Raw genomic sequence first — 24,377 nt, 5'->3', positions numbered from 1 at the left:
TTGTTGAGTTAATTATGTCTTTCCACATGCTCGTAGTAAAAAAAAATATATATTTATGAATGGTTTTAACTACAAGATATTTTATCTAGTATATCAAACATAAGGGTCCAATTACGATACTCGTACCCTACAACTTAAGCATCGTCAGACAGTCAAAATGTCAATAAAAGTCAATATGTCAATAAAAGTCAATCTAACAGCATCCATATATATATATGGATCCCTCTAAGTTACATGCATGTACCTTACAACCCTCTCACATGAATAGTGAGTGAACCCACATCATTCACTATTCATGTGAGAGGGGTGTAAGGTACATGCATGTAACTTAGCATTAGCTATATATATATATATATATATTTGTATGTATATGCATGCATATACGTTCGCAAGTTTTCAAACAATTGGTTTCGCCTTTTGCAGCAAAAACAAGATAATTGTGAGTTTGAATCTTCCTCCCATCAAACCTGTAGGATTAGTTTAATCTGTTGAGATGAGATGGGATGTAGAATAAAAAAATTCAAGAAAAAAAAAAAACTGTAGAGGTGATTTTACTTTATATCATTTAAGAACTTTCCAGTGTTGTTAATACAGTTCACTAGCATAAAACAAGTTTAGCAACCACACTTAATGTCAACCAGAAAGGAAGAACATGGCCTGAAAAAGCATATACATTTCAAAATCCTCGTAAAACTTCATTAACAAGTAATGAAACTGAGTTACAAAGATGTGTACAACTTAAAGTGTGTCTCAACATTGTAATAGGCAATGTAAAATCAGTGATTAATAATATTTCCTTTCACATTGGAAAAGGAGTACTCACAAGCAGTAGTTCAACCATCCTCAATTGTCAAATCTCATTTAGGAAAAAATAAAAAAAATAAAACAAAATGCATCAAAATTTGGCCATCCATTGGCGAATGAACTGTCCGTACAGTCTTAGAATATTCACTCTCTTCTTTTTTCCTTCCCCCCCCCCCCCCCCCCTTTTTTTTTTTTTTTTTCTGTGAACCAATTTCTAATTTTCTATATTGCCAAAAAGAATAATGACCTTCAACTTCGTTCATAATGGCTTCCTCCTAATAATCTCATGCCAGATAATAGCCAACAAACACCTTACATACACATATGGGATATGAGTTGGAGATTGCCAAATAATTATAATAAACTTCAGAATCATTGAAAACCTCCTTAATGAGAGCCGTGCACTAGTAAATCTCTCGATTAAACTCCCAAAGCTGGGTACACATAACATTGACACGCTATCCTTACTCAGGGTGTTGGAATTCAAGATCTAGCTTCCTTTTCAGATGAGATCTGTCGGCACTGCAGATAACATAAAAAAATGAGTCAACTGACAGTATCTATCTACCATTCATGTAGAAAGTAAGCTACTCATAACACGGTGAAGCCAAGGTCTAGCTACAATGGTAAGAAGCGGCCTTCTCAGGGTTCAGGCCCTGGATTCAAACTTCAATGGGTGAGTGAGTTATTAATTGAAAAAAGGACCCCCCCCCCCCCCCCCCCCAAAAAAAAAAAAGAAAAGCTACTCATAATACAGCATATTCTTACACCTTTAATTTCATGTAAAAGCATATGGCCAAATGGAATTTCATGAATGTGAAGAAGGCGATGCTAAATTTACGCAATCTTTGATCATGTATGAAGCAAGAAACATAGATGCTTTGTTCAATCTTCAGCATAAATTTAGTAAAGATGTAGTAATGTATTAGCCACTTCCAGCACGGCTTTGAAACTCCACATCTTTTAGAAATGAACTTAATTTTAATGGTATGCTTAAAAACTGAGCTTTCTACGATAATTGGATTATAAGATTTGACAGCTTTAACCTTCTCCAAATTTCCCCATCTGATATTGCTAAAAAATTTCTTTTGAAGCTCGCTAGAGATTTGGACAAGATGAGTAAATAAAGAATCATGAGTTTAAATCAGATAGCTTGTCTAGATAGAATTAAGGTTAAACTAGAACTTTCCTTCGAAGTTATATGATTGATTCAATTTTGACCCCAATAATAATACACTTGCAATTGGTATACACCGGTTTAACCCAAATAACGCGTAACCTACCTTTAGTTGTCATATGTTAGGTGTTGATGAACTATGATGTTCATTAATATGTTAATCTTACAACACCTAACAATAAATGACACATTAGATAACAAATCACTTGGGATATGAACCATGTATCTCAATTATGTAAGTGTAGTATTACTCTTTTGAACCATGTCACTTAACAATCAAACACACAAAACAGTGCTTGCTTTCTTCTTTTTTCTTTTCAAGAAAACAAAAACTTAACAAGGTCAATTATTTGCTAACACGGCAAGGTTTTAGCTGACATGGTAAGGATGAGAAAGGATGAGCTTGAAAGAGATGAGAAAGGTGAACCAAATCAAACAACTCATATAAGTTGAAATATGAAAATGAACCAATTAATGCATGACTAACTAAATTGAGACATCAATGAAACTTAAGGATCCAAACTGTATTCTTAACCTAAAGACGCATTCATTAGGAATAAATTAAAGAACACTAAATTAAAGAACGATACAATAACTTCATTTACTGGCAATAAAATCTCAACTAAACAGTACATGAAATTGGAATCAGCAGTTTGAAAATAAAGAGTAACAAAGTGTTTGACTAGCAATTATCTCTTTAATTTCAACAAGAAAACTTAATTTAAAATCACACTTAATTTGATAAATGTGAATTAACAACATGTTAATTTCTCATGTTAAAACAAGATAATCAACAAAGAAATTTATAATAACATTATTAAAATAATCAAAAGAGAAAGGTTCACAGGCTGTCCTGCTCCATTTCAAAGATCTGTTTTCAATTTTTCTGCATCGAATACAAACGTGTTCGGTTTCCAAAACTTGGTAGAATGCTTTTTCACTTCTAAATCAAAGTTTGGAAACCTTGCAGATGTTGTCATTGTTTTTCAAGAATGACTCTTCCTCTCCCCACAAATATTCAGAAATTAAGCATAGTTATTAATCATGTGGTGATCTTCTTACAATATAATTTTTTTTCCTTACATGTGTTCAATTTATTTCAAAAATATGGATTATATCCTCGTGAGGATATTTACGACGATGCACCATACCCTTGTTTTCTAATTCTTTTATTTGTAACATTTTACAATATCAAAATTAGGATGCTTTCCAAAATTAAAATAAAAAAGAAAACGCCATTATATTCAATGTTTCTTCTTGAAAAGTTAAGGTTAATCAATTAATTTGAAGTACCAAACATGCTAAAAATTACATAAATTAACTAAAGAACGATTCTTCACAATATTTCTATCGGATCATATTTCATTCAAAGTTCTCATTCTCCAAAACATGAAAAAGAATAAATAAATCAGTAAATGTGACCCAAGTAAAAAACGCCATTTTCATTAATCAAATATTTTGAAAAACACCACTTCATTTTTTTTTCTTTTTGTTTGACTTAGATGAAAAATCGGATAAACAATATAGGGACTTGGAAAATTTTGATTATGATAGTTAAAAATAATATTTGGTTGTCTAAAATTCAGACTAGTAACAAGAGTGACTTCAAACATTAACTCTTCCTGATCTCCTCACCTTCAAGGTATAAGAAGTGAAAAAGGAAACATGAAACTATACCATGGATCAGGACAGTGATGTACAAGTTCTTGAAGGCTCAACCACAGAAAAATTGGATAATGACAAGTTTACCCTAAGGGCTCTAGTCCTATAGCACTGTTTTCATCCCATTAAGAAAATTTATATTAAAGCAATAGAATAGGACGTCAAGATGCTATAGATCTCAGCTACTTTAAAAAAAAAAAAAAAACCCACATCTTACAATTTCTATTACAGCCCAACCACAGAAAAATTGGAGAACAATAAAGCTGCTGATGTTTCAGCTAGCCAACAATAAAGCTGCTTATATACAACTAGCCAACATCACTTCCAATTCAAACAGGGCAGATAATAAAGTCAAAGATCTGATAGAACTTGGGCCTATCAGATGTGGATGTACACATGTAACAAAATGCAGACTTAAGCAATACAGCAGTGTATTTGCTCTTAGCCAAGTTTAAATCCGCATTGTAAATTGTGGACATCTACACCTGATAATTGCTATGTATATGGGGAAATTATCTAGTCCAGGATCCCAAACTCTAAACTAAAGTCCAGGATCTGGATCAGGGCTGCTGGATGGAAATCCAATGGCCTTTATTTATTTATTTTATAATTATCTGCTGCACATGGTGGGTATGGCCTTTGTATTCAAATGCAAAGGCCATGGTCTGGATCCCGGACAGGATTATTTCCCTATATACAGATGTGGGATCCTGGTAGTTAATAGAGTCCAAGGTCCGGACTGTGGCCTTTTGGATTTGAATCCTAAGGCCACAATCGGCTGCAACATAGTGGGCCCCAATATGTGCAACAGATAACTTTAAAAAAAAAAAGGAAACAAAAGTTGTTGGATTTCAATCCAATGGCCTTGGTCCAGATCCTAGAATTTAATTAAAGTTCATGATCCCAAACAAGATAGGGACAGGTTCAAGGGACAATTTTAGACACAATTCTCTAACCATTAGATTAGTGCTCATCCAAGGACCAAGATTAAAGTTGATATGGAAATTATTAATTCTAAAAACTAACAAATTAAAGTGGGACCATTGTGGTATTTAATTATTTCTCTCATTTTTATTTCTCCTAAATAACGTATTCCCTCTTTTGTCTCTCTCCCCATGACTGTATTTTCTCTTTCTTGAAAGTAGATCAGGAAGTAAGGAATTGAAGATGATCAAGTAAGTCTTCATGAATCAAGAAAAACATTTGATAGGAGGCAGAAATAATAATAAAAAGATTCACCAAAATTAGTTCTTGGTATTTTTTGGTTTTTTTAATTCATATTCAATCAATGTGTCTTTTAAGCTTCTATATACAATCGGTGAACCTATATAGTGAGATTTGTGATTAAGTTGATTATTCCATTGTTTTTCTTGTACAAATTTGAGCAAATTCGAAGGAGTCAACACTGAGGGAAAAAAAAAAAAAAAAACTTCTCTTATACTTTATTACCGAATATATTTTAAAGATTTTTTGCCGTATTTATTTCAATGTAAATCATAAATTTATATATCATAAACACTAAGATAAAATCGAGTGAAAATGGTGTTTGTATAAACTCGTTGCAAGCATGAAGAGAGAGAAGAGGGAACAAGTTAATTAATAGAGATAGGAATGAGAAAAATAATTAATTACGTAGGACCCATATTAATTTATTAGTTTTTAAAAATTAATATCTTATGTATCAACCTCAATCTTAGCCCTTGGATGAGCTCTAATCTAATGGTTAGAAACTTGTGTCTCAAGTAGTGTATAAAATTGTCCCTTGAACCTGCCTTTTACACACACACACACACATATATCACCCACCATAACTACATTATATTTTTAATGTATAAAATAAAGTTTCTAAGTCAAGTGAGACATTACAAAAATTGGGGGGGGGGGGGGGGGGGGGGGGCGCCATAAGCCACTAACTTTCATCAAAATTTTCACTTGCTCTTTGTTTCATCTAGACAGTAAAAGCTCACTCAAATTTTGAAACTTCATTTTTGAATCGCATATTTTGCAAGATTTGTCACTTATATTTCATTAATTTAAAAGGGTTTTGGCTCCCATTTCCAAACTTCATAAAAAACTAGAATAAAAATTAAAATAAAGAGTGTATAACATCTAAAACCACCCTCCTTCCCTAATACCTAAAGAAGATGCTAAAAAGTTGAATTTTTAGTTGATCAATTTTTACCATAACTTAATGCCAACGTTGAGAGTTTTACAACAAAAGGCTTTGATGCCCAAAATGGACAGGCAATTTGAGACATACAACAATGTTAAGACAGCCGCACAATTTTGAGATCGGATATAAATCAAATTAAAAATTGATGATTTCTTAACCCATCATGTTACATAATACAAGGTCTAAAGCTCATCCACATCAAATTGCTATCTCTTCACATATTTATCATTTCACGCATTTTTCAGGTAAACAAATAGAGTAAGGAATAGCCATAGCTTTACCTGTTAATTGTAGGTCTACTTGGAGGTCTTGCAGCAAAGATTGAAAAATCTACTGACGTTGGCACTTGCTCATTCCTTCCAGCAATCTCACCATCTGCATTCTTTGTTTCACCAGCATGCTCCTCAATCTTATCAGTTCGATTAGCATTCCCTTCAAACCCTTCACGGTCTGGCATCACTCTCCTTGTCTTTCTTGGAGGTGAAAGCACAGTAGGACCCTCCTGAGGTTTAAAATCTGAAGCCTTAGATGCCCGCTTAGTTGCTGGTCTAGGAAGCTTGTTTGGCTCCGTAGGCAGTGGTGCAGAAGAGAAGTACCTAGTTCGAAGAATAGAGATAAGAGCAGAAATCAACAAAAACAAAAACCCCATTGAATGATTTAGCAAACCTGTGCTCTAATGCCTGCTGTGCAGTAATTCTAGCTTTTGGGTCATATGTAAACATCTTTGATAACAGATCTAGAGCATCATCACTAGCTGACGGAAACAATGAACGCAAAGGGGGTGCAGCAACATATTGGTATTCCACATAATCAGGAAGGTATGCTAAATCAGGCCATTGCGATGGTGTGGCAGTCCCAAATGCTGCGAAGATCTTTCCTAATTGATCAATGTCACTTGAACCCTATTGAATATTCAATGTTGCACCAACGATCAGATAAAACGAAACCATGGAGAGACATTCTTGCAGAGATAGCCAAGAAAAAAGAATAAAAAATAAAAATAAAAACATACACAGACTGACGGCAATGTGTAAAAAATTTGCAGGTTGGCCTGACAAAGTGATGTCATATTCAGAAGTCTAGAAGTGGTAAGCCATTATTAGTCTAAAATATGGCTTCATATTTAGATACATTATGGCGTATAGGACTTAATAAGTACACTAGAATATGCTCTACTTTCCATCATTAGCACTAGAGCATTTGGGATTCATCAGAAGCAAATAAGGGCTGCCAGATAGAATGTCTCATATTTGGATGTCTAGGAGTGGCAAACAGTCACCAGATAGTCATTCTCAGATTCACAAATGTTTATAAGATCAAGAAACAACACATCAAGCAACAATACACTAGACTTCATGTCAACCATTATATTACCTTTTGGACATATTGCATTTAGAATACAGTAACAAAAATGGAATGAAGTTCAAATCCAATTCTAGTTTATTAATTCCAATGTTTGAAATTATTTGGCACTGCACTTTACCATTTAATTCATTTTGGACTTCAAATAGCAATATTTGTTTCAAAAATCAACATTTGAAGGAAACAAAGAAGAGAATAGAGCAGTGTGCAGATAAAATAGCAATAAAAGACAGGGTTACAGGTGACTGAATAAAGAATTCAATTACAAAATAAACAAATAAACAAATAAATTCTAACAGCAAATGCTAAGATGCAGCAGGGTTAAATCTCAGCCATGAATCATAACAACGCTCAGAGATAGCACAAAGGTAAGAGTGAAATCACACTGTAGCATTATAAAATATATGACTGAAAGCCACAGAAAACACCACAAGTTGAAACCTAACACCACCAGTAAAATTGAGAGGATTCAAAGAACCAGGGAGCAATTTTCTCATTATTAAAACGTCATATTTGTTGGTCAGCAAATTTATTGACCATACAATATAAAAAAACATCTTTACCTGCAGAAATGGCCGACGATTGAGAAGCTCAGCAAATATACATCCTGCAGCCCAAACATCCACACCAGCACCATACTGCTTGGCACCAAATAATAGCTCAGGAGCTCTGTACCATCGAGCAAAGACCTATAAATAAGGGTTATATGCAATCAAGTGAGCAAAACTTTCATAATTATAACTCAAATCACCAAAAAACTTGCAAGATTGAAGGCATTTAAGATGGAAAAATAGAACCTGAAAAAAAAAAGGGAGAAAGAGAGAGAACGAAATTATCATCAATTTCCGAAATCAAATGTCCAAAGTGATCAACTATCACTAAGCACACACATACATAAACAGGTATAGATATTATTAAAAACAAAAAATTTAGTGTTTTAGCAACTCGATGTATAGAGAGTTCATGGTCTGGATTTTAAGAAAATGCAGACATTTGCATTAGAAAACTTTCATGTGTGGAAGATCTCAGGTGTGGGTACCCCTAAATGAAAAAATTTTTATGCAAAATCAAAGCATCAAATTGAAGATCTATTGTCTTCAAGAAACTCTTTCAAAAACAAAATAAATAAATAAATAAAAATCCCTTTGTACATAGAGTTGGTGGCTGCATTTTAAGACTGTCAACATCTGCACCCGCAAAGGACTGCATGCGTAAACACACACAAAAGAATTATCTAGTACTAACATCCATACTAGAAATACTATGGATGGGCAACTCTTTGTGAAAAGGGTTGTTAGAAGATAAAAGATCACAAACTCAATGCACTATCTTTGTCTACAAAGTTGAAATTTTTTTGTATTTGAGAAACTCTTATCCAGATTTGTTTCAAAAGTACGGACATCCACACTAGATAATGAGCAACAAAAAGCATACAGAATTAGGAACAACAGCAATATCAACAAGCACTGAGTAAACTATATTACAATAAGCATGTTAACTCCTGGAAATAAATGAATAAAGAATATAATTAGAAGACATCAAGTCATAGGACACTTGCTGACACATACTCTGTGAATAAGATAAGCATGCATACTTCATTAAACCCACCGCCAGCTTTACTTGCAAGGAGAAACTATGAAAAACTTGCTTTACATTTCTCCAAGTTCAAATGCCAGTGAAAAGTATAAAAAATGATCATACAGCATGAATGGTTGTTGGTCCAAAAATTTCCTAATGGCAGCCTAATGGATTAAACACCTAAAAGCTTTAACTGCTAGAAGCGTACCTGGTGCGTAAACCTACGATCCGGACTCCCAAATATACGTGCTAAACCAAAATCAGCAAGTTTAAGCTGTCCATGGGATCCTATCAACAGGTTATTTGGTTTCATATCCCTGTAACGTACAAGGGCATATTTGAGATAAATTCTAGCAGGCATTCATGTTTTCAACGATGAAACAAAAAAGAGAAAAGAAAAGGACCTATGCAAAACCCATTTCTTGTGACAAAAAGCAAGTCCTTTCAAGGTCATCTGCATATATGATTTTATGTCAGCTGGTGAGAGAAATATATTGGTATTGCGAATAACCGTTTCGAGGTCAGTCTCCATAAACTCAAAAACAAGATGCAAGTTCCCCTTGTGAGGGAATGCATCAATCAACTCAATTATATGTGGACTTTTAAGTTCTTTCAGCAGCTTTATTTCTCTTAGTGCTGTAAAATTCACCCCCTCCTTTTGCTTCCCAAGCCGAATTTTTTTTATAGCAACAGTCTGTCCTGTCTGAACAAATCAAACACCCAGTTTTCAATAACCAATTAACCATTCACACACCTTCATAAAAATAATAAAAAAATAGTAAAACTAAAAGTAAAATGAAAAAATAAAATTATAGATATTGTTAGTTCAAGTTAGACAAGCATTAACCAATTCTTTTGCCAGAGCCAGACCTAACACATTAATGTGGTTCAGTACCTTAAAATTCAAATGAAAACAACAGGAAAAAAAAATGCAATTCTAGATTTCCAATTTAAGTTTCGACCCAAACTACAGCAAAATCTCCCAGTTACCAATCAACATTTAATATTCGAAATAGTAAGAATAAAAACAAGTTTAACATATTGAAACATTCACAAAAGATTAAAAGAATTAAAGTGACAATTAAAATACTTAGATGGATATTAATTAATTCAAAAAGCCTAAATACCAGTCACTTCACTATTCCTAGGCAGTACATTGTATATTCTATAAATTGGTTAAAAAAAATAACATTCTCAACAACAAAATAAAATAATATCTCATAAACAAAAATAATTTAAGAATTATCATCCTGTTTCTGTTCACAGATTAAATGGAAATCAATTAATATTAACTAAAAATTTCTTATCAAAAAATTAAAAAATAAATCAATTGCGAAAAAGAGCTAGGGTTTTACCTTAGTATCAATGGCTTTGTAAACGACACCGTATGTACCTTCACCAAGAACCTCACGTTTCAGGTATCTATCAGCGACTTTCTTCGACAAATCGACTTCTGCCATCGTCGGATTTTTATATTTCTGGTAATTGTATATTTTATCTTTTAGGCGATATGTATGCACGGCTATGTACAATGTCGGGATTGAGGATTTTCTAGGTGTCTCATTTTCTCGAGAAAATATGCGAGGGAGAAAAAAAGAACAAAACAGAAGAGAAATGAAGACGTTATGAGCTTCAGGAAAAGGCGAAGGGATTTGTGGAAAATGAAACTGAGACTGAAACCCCAGTTGCTGTGTCTATGAGAGAGAGAGAGTACAGCTAACTCTTGTTTATTTTAATGGGCGCGCCTATGGCGTGCATAGCTGCCCCCTGCAGCAAAATCTATAGGGGCCGTTGGATTAATTGATTGGTAATGCGCCGTTGGATTATTTTATTTTCTATCATAAGTTAGATATGGATATTATCCATATTGGTATAAAGGCAGTTGTTACCTTATATAATAATTTAAAGTACATAATTATTTCACAAACTTTTGATAAAAATTTAATGGTTGTAGAAATATAAGATAGTAGAATTTTTTTTTTTTTTTTACAGTCATTAGATTTTCATCAAACGGTTGTGAGACAGTTATGTACCTTATATTATTATGTAAGATAATAAGAGTTGCAGAAATTTATAATTAGTCATAATCAAAACATATTCAGTTTTAGATATGGGTTATGAACATGAATTTTATGCATAAGGGATATCCATAAATATTTAATTTTTTATTAAGAACAAAAAAAAGATGATAACAATATAAAATTATTAAACCAATTTTAGCATCAAATTAGAAATTATAAACATCCCAAATAACAAATATCAAACTTATGTACTCATGAAAAAATTTATAATATGAAATTACAAATTAATTTCAAACTAAATACAAAAGGTTCCATATTTTAATAAGTCATGTTCATGATTTTCAATCTCCAACCTGACCATCATCACAAATCTACGAATTAAAACAAAAAAAATTAAACAATTAAATAATTTGTATTATTCATGACCATAATAATTAATAATTGAGCATCAACCACATACCAAAAACAAAAACAATAAATATTATTCAGAACATGGCTACAGCTCTTCATTATCAATCACTTTTTCATTTGTTTATTCTTCATTCATAACCTTATCTTTAGGAATTCTACCTTTTTTGAAAAAAAAAAACAAAAAGAGAGAGAGAGAGAAACACTGATGAAATGGAAAGAAAACAAATACTATCAAAATTTAAAAAAAATTATATATATATATAGAGAAGTGAAATGAGTTTGACACCTCCCAATTGAACCCATATCCAATGTTCTATACACATTAAGGCCTCTAATATATTCGGATGGAGTCTACTATGGTGTGGATTTGAAAATTGGCCACTTGCACTAAAAGCATACTCAGAAGTGACTATAAAAACCAAAACAACCAATATCTTTAGCAATATCAGACAATATAGGATACCTACTTTTATTCATCTTCCACCATGTAATTAAAATAACAAAGCCTAGAGTAGTCTTATCCTCCATTTCCAAGTATCTAACTTCAAATTAACTTGTCTATGAATAACCTTCAGCCAAATTCAATCCTAACAAACTCTTTTTCTTTATATTGTATGTAAGTCAGAACAATGAGTATGAATTCTATTAATATGAGTTGATGTGTGATTGTGTATATAATTTTGTGCCTAGGATCCAATACAATAACTATAGCCATCACACCATGCATGTCATCCCAACATTTTTCAAATTTTTGTAACATACTTTTTGCCATATTTTTTATCACTTCACATGATGAATTAACCAAGCATTCAATGATATTCACATATAATTGGTAAAAATAGGTTAGTTGTTGGGTATTTAGTGCTAGAAAACATTTTTGCCATGGTATAAAAGGGTTTCAAATGCTCAATGGTTAGTTATCAATAATTAATGTACGTAAGCCAGCATGACATAAGTTTGCTTTAGGTTGTGTAGTTGTCAATCTATCATTGGTTAGTTGTAGATTTGTTATTAGTAAAGTTAGTTGTTGATGCGAGATTCCGGTTCTCCTCGTTCTACGACCAGGATCCCTGCTCGATCAACTCTACCACGACCAGGAGGTCTCCTAGTAATGCTTCTTCTCCGGATGTCCCTGCACACACAGACAAGTCAGAGTACGCCGGTTGTTCTCCCGGCGCAAACCCTCCGACGCTCAAGTCAGATATGAAGGTTCGGGGAACGCTTGCCACGGGTCTTATGGCTTTTTTTTTGTGGTTTTCTCTTTTATCTTAAAAATGCTAACCCTTTTACCTTCGTTGGCTACCTTTTTATAGGCTTCCTCTGAATCTCAGTCTTCCGCTCTTTTCGAGACGGTATGGGACTCCAACTGCTGCGTTATGGGCAAAACATGGGATCTAGCGTGTTACGCCACGGTTCAGGGGAAAGCGTGGCTGCCACGGCTCTGTGAGACCTTGCGTGTTACGCCACGGTTCTGGGGAAAGTGTGGCTGTCATGGCTCCGTGAGATCTTGCGTGTTACGTCGCGGTTCTGGGGAAAGCGTGGCTGTTGTGCCTAGGTTCTCGTGCTGGAGAGCGCGTCTTGCCAACTGCCGTCGACCGGGTCTCCTCGCCTCTCGGTCTCTAGCCGGAATGGCCTCATGCCTTTTATAGGAATTGGCCTCGCGGACGACAACATCGTGGACGAGCAGGATGTTTCTGCTCCTGTTCTTCCACGCGCCAGGCTTTAACGGAAAACACCGGTGCGCAGAACTCCGCCATCAGATGTCTGCTCGTCATTCCTGGTCCCTTCGACGCATTTGTCCCAAACAGTATCCCTCCCAAACACCGGTCCCCCAGTTTCTGGTGTTGGGTAATGTAGTGGACCAGCAGTAGAAACTCGATAGTACTCGCTCGCGTGGGTTTGGAAAAGGCTGCCAGGAGTCATGTCGCATTTAATTGCGGACGAGGTGACGTGGCAGAAATCCCCCCCTCCATTTGAATTTCAAACCGACGGTTACGGGATTCTCGGAATATGCGTCATTAAATGCTGGCAGCCCAAGAGTTTGCTTCTCAGTAAGGAAACCCAAAATCTTCAAACACGAACTCGTCATTTTCTCCATTCTTGTCTCTCCGGCGAATGAACCTCGGCGCCAAAGCTGTCATCCCTGTCTCTCTCTGACCGAGTCCCTGCTTCAGGTATTTTTTCTATTTTTTTTTTTTTTTTTTCGGTATCGGTTAGTTGTAGGTAATCTCCTTTCTCTCTGCTTTGCTTGAGGTTGTAGTTGGCGGTGGTGTTTTGGTTAGAACTTAGGATATGTCGAAGGGTAAGGAGAAGGTCGTTGAGGTCGGTGACGACGAACTAGGTTTTTTGCCTAGTCTGCCCGCTGATTTTGCTTTTGATCCCGGGATCCCCTTAGAGCCCATTAGGTCTAGTGTTGGTACTAGCGCTAGGAGGATGTCTCCCCAAACAACCTCCTCGAGCGACAGTAGCGATGAAGAAGGGTCTTCTGGATCGGAGAACACTTTGAGTGAGGGTCAAGGGGATGATTCTAGTGAGGCGTCCCCATCAGGAGCATCACGACCAGAAGAACGGGGTACAGTAGGGGGTAGAGCCTTGTCGCGTGATTATGCCATTGACTACATGTCGTGTACGACCACGTTTGACGAGCTCAATGACCTCCGACTTAGGTATAGTATTCCTGGTGAGATACCTCTTAGGATCCCAGGAAAAAAGGATACACCTAGCCGGCCTCCCAGGGGATACGTTACCCTGTATCTGGAGAGCTTTAAGTATGGGCTGAGGTGTCCTTTGCAGCCTTACTTTGCCCGGATACTTAACGGGCTAAATCTGGCTCCTGGTCAGCTGAACCCCAACGGGTGGAGAGTGCTCTCTGGTCTGTTCATATTGTGGGACAGATGTTGCCAAAGCGAGCCCACGGTTGATGAGGTGAAGCATCTGTACCAGCTGAAGAGCAGCCCTAAAGATGCCGGCTGGTACTACTTCCAATCTGGTACCAAGAGCAGGAAACCCATAACTGATCTTCCAACTGGTGGTGGTGGGACTTGGAAGAGGAAATTCTTTTTTGCTGGGGGTCCCTGGGGTCAAGTTGCACAAATAGACGGGAAGGATTGTCGCGTCCCACCCCGTTTCACGGTCCCAGGTTGCCTGCTCGCTTTAGATGTCTTGTATCCATAATTGTTCCTGCTGTATTGGTTTGTCTCTAACCAAGTGTCTGTTTGTGCTGTAGTTTCCTGGGGTGTTCACTTCCCGCTCCGACCTGGTCTGCTTAAACGGGTCGAGGCTGTATTGGCCAATTCCTGCTCGAGCCGAGAACTGCTATCTACATACAACTTCCTCGAGTCTCGGTTGATACTTCCTGGCCATAAGATGGAGGACGCAGTGATTGGAGCTCTGACCAGGAAACGCTCTCGGCCTCCAACAACCGATAGGGACCAGGACAAAGATGCTCCCGCTGCGAAGCGAAAGAACATCGTGCAGCAGGTTCCTCCCTTGCAGGCTCTCCCTCTTGCCTCTGCTAGAGTCGGGGAATCCAGTAGAGCGGCCACTGATCCTGCTTCCTCTTCTCCACCTGTTGTGCCTCGGTCCCGCTTACCCGACAGCCGACCAGAACACTTGGTTCCCTATCTCAATGAGTTGTCTAAACTCGTGAGCAAGAAGGACCTGGAGGGCTTTGACGGTTGTACCCTGGGCGAGCTGGTGGGAGCCATGCAGTACAGTGCTTTCCATCTCAGCTGCATGGCCACCTACTATAAGGCCAAGGTTGGCCGTTACGACAGGAAGATGAAGGAGGACATTCAATCGGCGACGACCAGAGCTGACGTTGCCGAGAAAAAGGCGGGGGAGCTAAACGTTGAGAACCTCAAGCTGATAGAGCAAGAGTCCCTTGCTCAAGCAAAAGCCATTACACTCGAGGAGGAGCTGACCAAGGTTAAGGAGGACCTCCAAGGGCAGAGGGCTATGTATGAGGCTCAGCTCGAATCTCTCCGCGATTCCCACCGAGCTCATGTAGAGAACTTGGAGAGGGAGGCCGACAACCAGTACGACCAGGGACTTCGGCATTCGTATCGTTGTATCATGGCCGTCCTCGGGAAGCAACACCCTGATCTGAAGATGGATGACCTTGCAGCTGGTGTTGCTCAACATATGGACGAGGAGGCGGCCAAGGAAGATGCCGAGGGGTTAGAGCCGATCGTGATTGAGGAGGGTAACTCTCCTCCTCGTGCAGTCCCTGCTGATATTGGCGAGGCGAGCACCCCCCCGGACGCAACTGGTGATACCCCTCCCGCACCCGAGGAGGTCCAGCCAACCGATGCTGCTCGGCTCACTGACCCACCATCTTTTTGATATATTTCTTCTTGTATTGTAATGAACAACGTTTATGAAATTTATCCCCTCTGTTAGCCATTAATAAAAATGTTGTTGATTACTATCTCGTGTCGTACTCATGAATTAATTTTCGTCTGAAACGCTGATCGCTTCTGTCTCGCCGTAAGACAGGCTTTGAGACTTGGTGAGGCCTTTGCGTGCCGTAGAAAACTTTCCAAATGCTTTGGAGCCTGCTCGCCTTCTCGCGAGCGAGCAGATCCTTGCATGCTGGGCTTTTGTCTGGCCCTAAGACAGGCTTTGAGACTTTGTCGAGCCTTCGCATGCCTTAGGATTTTCTTCAAACGATTTGGATTCTGCTGCCTTCTCGTGGCCGAGCAGATCCTGGCATGCTTGGCTTCTGTCTCGCCATAAGACAGGCTCTGAGACTTGGCGAGCCTTTGCATGCCTTAGGATTTTCTTCAAACGATTTGGATTCTGCTGCCTTCTCGTGGCCGAGCAGATCCTGGCATGCTTGGCTTCTGTCTCGCCATAAGACAGGCTCTGAGACTTGGCGAGCCTTTGCATGCCTTAGGATTTTCTTCAAACGATTTGGATTCTGCTGCCTTCTCGTGGCCGAGCAGATCCTGGCATGCTTGGCTTCTGTCTCGCCATAAGACAGGCTCTGAGACTTGGCGAGCCTTTGCATGCCTTAGGATTTTCTTCAAACGATTGGGATTCTGCTGCCTTCTCGTGGCCGAGCAGATCCTGGCATGCTTGGCTTCTGTCTCGCCATAAGACAGGCTCTGAGACTTGGCGAGCCTTTGCATGCCTTAGGATTTTCTTCAAACGATTTGGATTCTGCTGCCTTCTCGTGGCCGAGCAGATCCTGGCATGCTTGGCTTCTGTCTCGCCATAAGACAGGCTCTGAGACTTGGCGAGCCTTTGCATGCCTTAGGATTTTCTTCAAACGATTTGGATTCTGCTGCCTTCTCGTGGCCGAGCAGATCCTGGCATGCTTGGCTTCTGTCTCGCCATAAGACAGGCTCTGAGACTTGGCGAGCCTTTGCATGCCTTAGGATTTTCTTCAAACGATTTGGATTCTGCTGCCTTCTCGTGGCCGAGCAGATCCTGGCATGCTTGGCTTCTGTCTCGCCATAAGACAGGCTCTGAGACTTGGCGAGCCTTTGCATGCCTTAGGATTTTCTTCAAACGATTGGGATTCTGCTGCCTTCTCGTGGCCGAGCAGATCCTGGCATGCTTGGCTTCTGTCTCGCCATAAGACAGGCTCTGAGACTTGGCGAGCCTTTGCATGCCTTAGGATTTTCTTCAAACGATTTGGATTCTGCTGCCTTCTCGTGGCCGAGCAGATCCTGGCATGCTTGGCTTCTGTCTCGCCATAAGACAGGCTCTGAGACTTGGCGAGCCTTTGCATGCCTTAGGATTTTCTTCAAACGATTTGGATTCTGCTGCCTTCTCGTGGCCGAGCAGATCCTGGCATGCTTGGCTTCTGTCTCGCCATAAGACAGGCTCTGAGACTTGGCGAGCCTTTGCATGCCTTAGGATTTTCTTCAAACGATTTGGATTCTGCTGCCTTCTCGTGGCCGAGCAGATCCTGGCATGCTTGGCTTCTGTCTCGCCATAAGACAGGCTCTGAGACTTGGCGAGCCTTTGCATGCCTTAGGATTTTCTTCAAACGATTTGGATTCTGCTGCCTTCTCGTGGCCGAGCAGATCCTGGCATGCTTGGCTTCTGTCTCGCCATAAGACAGGCTCTGAGACTTGGCGAGCCTTTGCATGCCTTAGGATTTTCTTCAAACGATTTGGATTCTGCTGCCTTCTCGTGGCCGAGCAGATCCTGGCATGCTTGGCTTCTGTCTCGCCATAAGACAGGCTCTGAGACTTGGCGAGCCTTTGCATGCCTTAGGATTTTCTTCAAACGATTTGGATTCTGCTGCCTTCTCGTGGCCGAGCAGATCCTGGCATGCTTGGCTTCTGTCTCGCCATAAGACAGGCTCTGAGACTTGGCGAGCCTTTGCATGCCTTAGGATTTTCTTCAAACGATTTGGATTCTGCTGCCTTCTCGTGGCCGAGCAGATCCTGGCATGCTTGGCTTCTGTCTCGCCATAAGACAGGCTCTGAGACTTGGCGAGCCTTTGCATGCCTTAGGTTTTTTTTTTTTTTTTTTTTTTTTTTTTTTTTTTCGGTTTCAAGCGAAATAAATTCGTCGACGTTACATTAATGGCAGGATTTGACTTACATGAAATTGTCCGGACATAAAACATAAAAATAAAAGATAGACAGCATGAGCAGAAATTGCTTTAAAATGTGAGCAAGTCTTACTGGAAGTATTTTCGGAGGTGTGCTGCGTTCCATGGGCGTTTCACTTCGTGGCCGTCCGCGCGAACCAGCTTGTAAGCTCCGGGCCCCGCTATCTGCTTGACTCTATACGGCCCTTCCCAATTCGGTCCCAGCACTCCTTGAGTCGAATCTTTGGTGCTCTGATTCACTCTTCTCAGTACCCAGTCTCCGACCCTGAATTGCCGTATGTTCACCTTCTGGTTATAATACCGAGCAACCCTCTGTTGGTAAGTGACTGATCGCTCGGCTGCTTGTTCCCTCCTCTCCATTAGCAGATCAAGATTCAAACATATCTGCTCGTCGTTCTCCTGCTCATTGAAATGATCTGTCCGGTGTGTGGTCGTTCCTACCTCAGCCGGCACGACCGCTTCATGTCCGAAAGCCAAAGCGAACGGTGTCTCCCCCGTTGCGGTTTTGTGGGTTGTTCTGTATGCCCATAGCACACCTGACAGCTCGTCAACCCACGCACCCTTTTTTGCTCCGAGCCTGGTTTTCAGAAGCCTCTTGACTGTCTTGTTGGCTGCTTCTACTTGTCCATTCGATTGGGGGTGAGCAGGCGAGCAATACTTCAGCTCTATCCCGAGGTTCTGGCAGAAGTCCCTGAAGCTGTGATTATCGAACTGCCTGCCATTATCCGTTACCAAGGCATATGGGATCCCGTATCGACAGACCAGGTTTCTCCACACGAAGTCTGTTGTTTTCTTCTCTGTGATCCTGCTAAGGGCTTCTACCTCTATCCACTTCGTGAAGTAATCTATAGCGACTATCGCATGTGTTGCTGCTCCTCGTCCCTTTGGCAATGGGCCGATCAGATCAATTCCCCATTGAGCGAATGGCCAAGGGGAGGCCATGGAGGTGAGCTTCTCTGGTGGTTGGTTAGAAAAATTTGCAAAACTCTGGCAGCTTGCACAGCTCCTGGTCTTCCTTTGCGCATCCTGGTGCATCGTCGGCCAGAAATATCCCTGCCTTAAGACCTTGTGGGCCAGGGACCTCCCGCCAGAATGATTTCCGCAAATTCCTTCATGCACTTCCCTCAGCACGTAATCCGCGTCGTCATCGTCCAAACACCGAAGGAACGGTAATGTATATCCTCGTCGATACAGTACCCCATCGATCATCGTGTATCTCGAGGCCTGAGCTCTAATCTTCCGAGCCCGTAGCTTATCTGGTGGTAAGACCCCGTCTCTAAGGTACGAAACTATCGGGTCCCTCCACGAGCTTTTTTGTTCTATCCGCAACACCCCCAAATTTTGCTCGATACTCGGGCGAGACTTTACTTCTAGGGGGACCGACTTTGGCATTTTTGGGTCGGCGACGGCTGCCATCCTAGCCAAAATGTCTGCTCGACTATTCTGCTCCCTGGGGATTTGTATCACCTCCACTGCTTCGAACTTCCCCATCATCTGCCTGACTATCCTTAGGTACTGTTCCATCTTCTCCTCTCTTGGTTGGAATCTTTCACTGACATGATTCGCAACCAGCTGGGAATCGGTTCTGATCTTAACTCTGTCCGCTTTCACGGCCCTAGCCAATTCCAGCCCTGCTATCAAGGCTTCATATTCTGCCTGGTTATTTGTGGCTGCAAATTCCAACTTTACAGCATAAGAGATCTCCTCCCCCTCTGGGCCTTCCAGGACAATCCCTGCTCCTGAACCCCGCTCTCCTGATGACCCATCCACAGATATCTGCCATACTTGAGTTTCGTCGTTGCCTATATCTGCATCTTGCTGATCCAAGCATACTTCAGGCTCCGCGAACTCAGCTACGAAATCGGCCATTGCCTGGGCCTTTATCGCCGCGCGGGGTTTATAGTCTAAGTCGAATTCGCTCAGTTCTACAGCCCATTTGACGAGCCGACCAGAGGCATCCGGCTTGTGCAGAATTTGACGCAATGGCTGGTTGGTGATTACCGAGACCGGGAATGCTTGAAAGTACGGCCTCAACTTCCGAGCAGCAACCACAAGGGCCAGTGCCCATTTCTCCATCGTTGGGTATCTGGTCTCAGCGTCGAGCAGGGCCTTGCTGGTGTAGTATATCGGATACTGAATTCCTTCTTCCTCTCTCACCAGAACGGAACTGGCGGCCCGATCAGATACCGCCAAATACAGATTCAACTTGTCCCCATCCCTCGGTGTGGACAGTAGCGGAGCTTGCTGCAAGTAATGCTTCAAGTTCCGGAAGGCTTCCTCGCATTCTGGGGTCCATTCCGTTTTCTTTCCCCTCCTTATCACTTGAAAGAATGGCTGACACTTATCTGTAGCCTTGGATATGAATCTGCTCAACGCCGCCAACCTCCCCGTGAGGCTCTGCATCTCCTTCAGGTTTCGAGGAGACGTCATTTGCACAATCGCCTGGATCTTCTCGGGATTTGCTTCAATCCCCCTATGGCTCACCATGAATCCCAGGAATTTCCCGGACTCGACCCCGAAAGCACACTTCTCCGGGTTGAGCTTCATCTTATACTTCCTCAAAAGCTCGAACGTCTCCTCGAGATGTCTGACATGTTCCTTCGGGACTTTGGACTTGGTGATCATGTCGTCCACGTACACCTCCATGGTTTTCCCGATCAAGGGCTTAAAGACTTTATTCACCAGCCTTTGATAGGTGGCCCCAGCATTCTTGAGACCGAATGGCATCACCCTGTAACAGAACAGACCTTGGTTAGTGATGAAAGCCGTGCTCTCCTCATCCGGCTCGTACATGGGGATCTGGTTGTATCCCGAGAATGCGTCCATGAAGCTAAGCAGACCATGTCCAGCCGTTGAATCTACTAGCTGATCGATCTTTGGTAAAGGGAAGCTGTCTTTTGGGCACGCCTTATTGAGGTCTGTGAAATCCACACACATCCTCCACTTGCCGTTCGCCTTCTTTACCAACACCACGTTCGATATCCACTCTGGGTAATTAACTTCCCGAATGAACCCTGCTCTCAGAAGCTTCTCCACCTCATCACTTACAGCCTCATACCTCTCCTGGTTGAAGCACCTCCTCTTCTGCCTTACTGCCCGAGCACCTTTCTTTATTGCCAGCCTATGACATGCTACCTCTGGGTCAATCCCTGGCATGTCCTCATGTGTCCAGGCAAACACGTCGGCATGAGCCTGTAAGCATTTCACCAGCTCCTGCTTTTGCTCTCCCTCAAGTCTCGACCCGATTCTGATCGTCTTTCCCGGGTTCTCCGGTCCCATGCTTACTGTTTCCAGGTCCTCTACGGGTTCTTGTCTGCCAGTCTTGTTTTCCACTCGGGTATCGAGGGATGTTATCTGCATCGCCTCCCTTGCTGCCGAGGAGTAGCAGCTTCTTGCGATCCTCTGGTCTCCTCGTACCACTCCGACTACCCCATTCACCCGGTACTTTAGAGACAGATAATGGTTGGACAGCACCGCTTTGCTCATCCTTAAAAATGGCCGACCCAGGATCATCTGGTAAGGACCTTCCTCGTCCACTACGACGAAGTCCAGTATCATTGTTCTTTCTGTCGGGGGGCTCCCGATTGTGATAGGCAGTTCGACCACGCCCAGAGGGACCAGCTTCCCTCCTCCGAACCCCTTCAAGGAGGTGTTGGTGTATTCCAACTTCCGGTCGGCTATTCCCATCTCTTCCAAAGTTGATTTAAATAGCACATCAACTGAGCTCCCCGTATCAACCAGTATCCGGTCAAACTTCTTGCTAGCGATCGTGGCCTTGATGACTAAAGCGTCCTCGTGGGGGTATAGAATCCCTTCCTCATCCTCATCCGTCCACATGATTGGCACTTGCCTGACCCTTGCTCGTTTGGCTGCTGGGGTGTTGAAGAGTATCTCTTTACTGGTCATGGCGTATCTGGCATAATTTTTTCTCGATCTGTTCGAATCTCCAGCCAACGTTGGGCCCCCAGCTATCACCCTCGCTGCGGGCGGCTCGCGTCTCAAGATTCCATCACTCTGCTCCCCTTCATCCATGGTGGCCACCATCGGGAAAGTCCCATCCATAAACTCGTCCAGGTACCGATTTCTCACCAAATCTTCGACCTGGGTCTTGAGATCTCTACACTCTGCTGTGGTATGGCCATGGGTGCCATGGAACTTACAATAACGTCCTCTATCCCTCCTGTTGGGTAGCTTTGTTATTGGTGTGGGGAGGTGCAGCAGCCCTCGACCCTTTATGGCCTCGTACACCTCATCCAGGGGCATCTTCAAGGGAGTGTACCGCCCATAGTCCTGGTTCTGGTCGACCAGATGCACTGCTCTTTCTCTGTTTGCCCCACTGTGAGTTGGGGGCGGTGGGAGTGCTTCTGGTCTGCTCGTCCTGCTACCGTGGGAATGTTGATGAAGGTCGTCGGATGCCGAATCATGTCTTCTCCAAGGCTCCCTAGCTGGGGAGCGGGGAGGTGGCGCCCTGCTGCGCTGATACTGTGGCGGCCTCTGATGAGGCTGGTAAGCAATTACCCTACCTCCTGCTCCACTACCGGAGATCTGGTGGTCCCTCCTCCTGTTTGGTCCATTAGTTGGTAATGCTTTCTTCTCTTTCCTCCCTAACCCTTCCAACTGGTCTGTCTTGATCCGTGCAGCCTTCTCCTCCTCAATCTCGATGTCTCTTTTAGCCTGTTCGTATGCGGCTGCATACGTTTGAACAGCTGGGCTTCTCAAATTGTACCACAGCCTTCCTATCTTCACCCCTTCTTTCAGTCCCCTTAACGCCTGAGGGTGGTTGAAGGCTCCCAAGTCGAGGACAGCCCGATGAAACCTCTTGATGAATTCCCGAAGGGTTTCTTGCTCCCCCTGTTTCATGCTCTTCAGCTCCATCATGTCATCTTCCGGCGACATTGCCCCACTAAACTGCTCTGCGAATTCCTGGCACATCTGCTCGAAGGTTTTTATGCTGCCCCGAGGAAGTTTCCTGTACCATTCTCGTGCACGTCCCTCAAGGGATAGTGGGAACACCCTGCACCTTTGGGATGGAGATAATCCCTGGACCCCCGTTAAGTCGTTGAAGCGCTCTATGTGCACCAGCGGGTCAGTTCTTCCCGAGTATCTGAGGTCGGGGAGGCGGAAATCTCTTGGAATAACTGCCCTCATGATCTCTGCTGCGAGCGGTGATTCTCCGTCCAGCATTATCCTCCAACCAGGGGCTCTGTTCCTCCCTTGCATGTCATCAATTATTTGCGCTAGCCTTCGCACTTCCTCCTCCAGCTGTCCTGCGCGACCAGGGTCGCGCGCTGCAGCTTGATCCCGCTCTCGCTCTGCATCATGTAAGTGTTGCCTCAGTTCTGTTTCCTCTGCGTTCACCACCCCGTCGCCCCCGTCACAAGTCTGTCTTACCGGGGACTGCTCTCTTTCTCTATGAAATTCTCCCCGCAGAGGTACGTTACCTCTCTCACCGCCAAATCTCCCAGCGGTTCGACTTCTCTCCGCACTATCGGTACCTGGTGCCGCTCCACCGCCTCTCACCCTTCCCTCTTGGGTTACCCTTCGCTCGTTCCGCAGCTCATGCAGGATGGTTGTCAAAGTTTCCATCTGCTTTTCCATTCGCTCCATCCGGTCGAACATGACTTTTTCCCGTGCTTCGCTGATCACCTCCCTCAGCGTCACGGAATCGTTAAGCCTTATGTCACCCCCTTGTGCGCTACTTCCTCCTATCTCCATTGACTTTCGCTTACTCCACCCCTCTTCTTGCTACCGACAGAAGCTTTTCGCTCTGGATCCCCACAGACGGCGCCAAAATGTTGATGCGAGATTCCGGTTCTCCTCGTTCTACGACCAGGATCCCTGCTCGATCAACTCTACCACGACCAGGAGGTCTCCTAGTAATGCTTCTTCTCCGGATGTCCCTGCACACACAGACAAGTCAGAGTACGCCGGTTGTTCTCCCGGCGCAAACCCTCCGACGCTCAAGTCAGATATGAAGGTTCGGGGAACGCTTGCCACGGGTCTTATGGCTTTTTTTTTGTGGTTTTCTCTTTTATCTTAAAAATGCTAACCCTTTTACCTTCGTTGGCTACCTTTTTATAGGCTTCCTCTGAATCTCAGTCTTCCGCTCTTTTCGAGACGGTATGGGACTCCAACTGCTGCGTTATGGGCAAAACATGGGATCTAGCGTGTTACGCCACGGTTCAGGGGAAAGCGTGGCTGCCACGGCTCTGTGAGACCTTGCGTGTTACGCCACGGTTCTGGGGAAAGTGTGGCTGTCATGGCTCCGTGAGATCTTGCGTGTTACGTCGCGGTTCTGGGGAAAGCGTGGCTGTTGTGCCTAGGTTCTCGTGCTGGAGAGCGCGTCTTGCCAACTGCCGTCGACCGGGTCTCCTCGCCTCTCGGTCTCTAGCCGGAATGGCCTCATGCCTTTTATAGGAATTGGCCTCGCGGACGACAACATCGTGGACGAGCAGGATGTTTCTGCTCCTGTTCTTCCACGCGCCAGGCTTTAACGGAAAACACCGGTGCGCAGAACTCCGCCATCAGATGTCTGCTCGTCATTCCTGGTCCCTTCGACGCATTTGTCCCAAACAGTATCCCTCCCAAACATTAGTTACACCAATGTAATACAAACAC

The 24,377-nt window shown here is 42.4% G+C and overlaps 2 protein-coding genes across 2 annotated transcripts; one reads left to right on the top strand and one right to left on the bottom strand.

The window, feature by feature from the left end:
• Positions 1-670: 670 nt before the first annotated feature.
• On the bottom strand, positions 671-10,445 carry LOC102629347 (cyclin-dependent kinase D-3). Its single transcript, XM_006490653.4, has 7 exons — positions 10,112-10,445; positions 9,161-9,459; positions 8,965-9,073; positions 7,742-7,867; positions 6,483-6,718; positions 6,098-6,412; positions 671-1,326 (listed from the first exon to the last, which is right to left on the bottom strand). Exons 1-7 carry the CDS (start codon positions 10,214-10,216, stop codon positions 1,269-1,271), a joined length of 1,248 nt encoding a protein of 415 aa, XP_006490716.1. The 5' UTR covers positions 10,217-10,445; the 3' UTR covers positions 671-1,268.
• A 169-nt stretch (positions 10,446-10,614) lies between these two features.
• LOC102618135 (uncharacterized) lies at positions 10,615-15,583 on the top strand. Its single transcript, XM_052436681.1, has 2 exons — positions 10,615-14,327; positions 14,415-15,583. Exons 1-2 carry the CDS (start codon positions 13,481-13,483, stop codon positions 15,530-15,532), a joined length of 1,965 nt encoding a protein of 654 aa, XP_052292641.1. The 5' UTR covers positions 10,615-13,480; the 3' UTR covers positions 15,533-15,583.
• Positions 15,584-24,377: the final 8,794 nt, after the last annotated feature.

Source organism: Citrus sinensis, chromosome 1, assembly GCF_022201045.2.
Source record: "Citrus sinensis cultivar Valencia sweet orange chromosome 1, DVS_A1.0, whole genome shotgun sequence".
Lineage (NCBI taxonomy): Eukaryota > Viridiplantae > Streptophyta > Magnoliopsida > Sapindales > Rutaceae > Citrus > Citrus sinensis.
The sequence above is the reverse complement of the archived record's forward strand: the minus strand, read 5'-3'. Positions and strand labels throughout refer to the sequence as shown.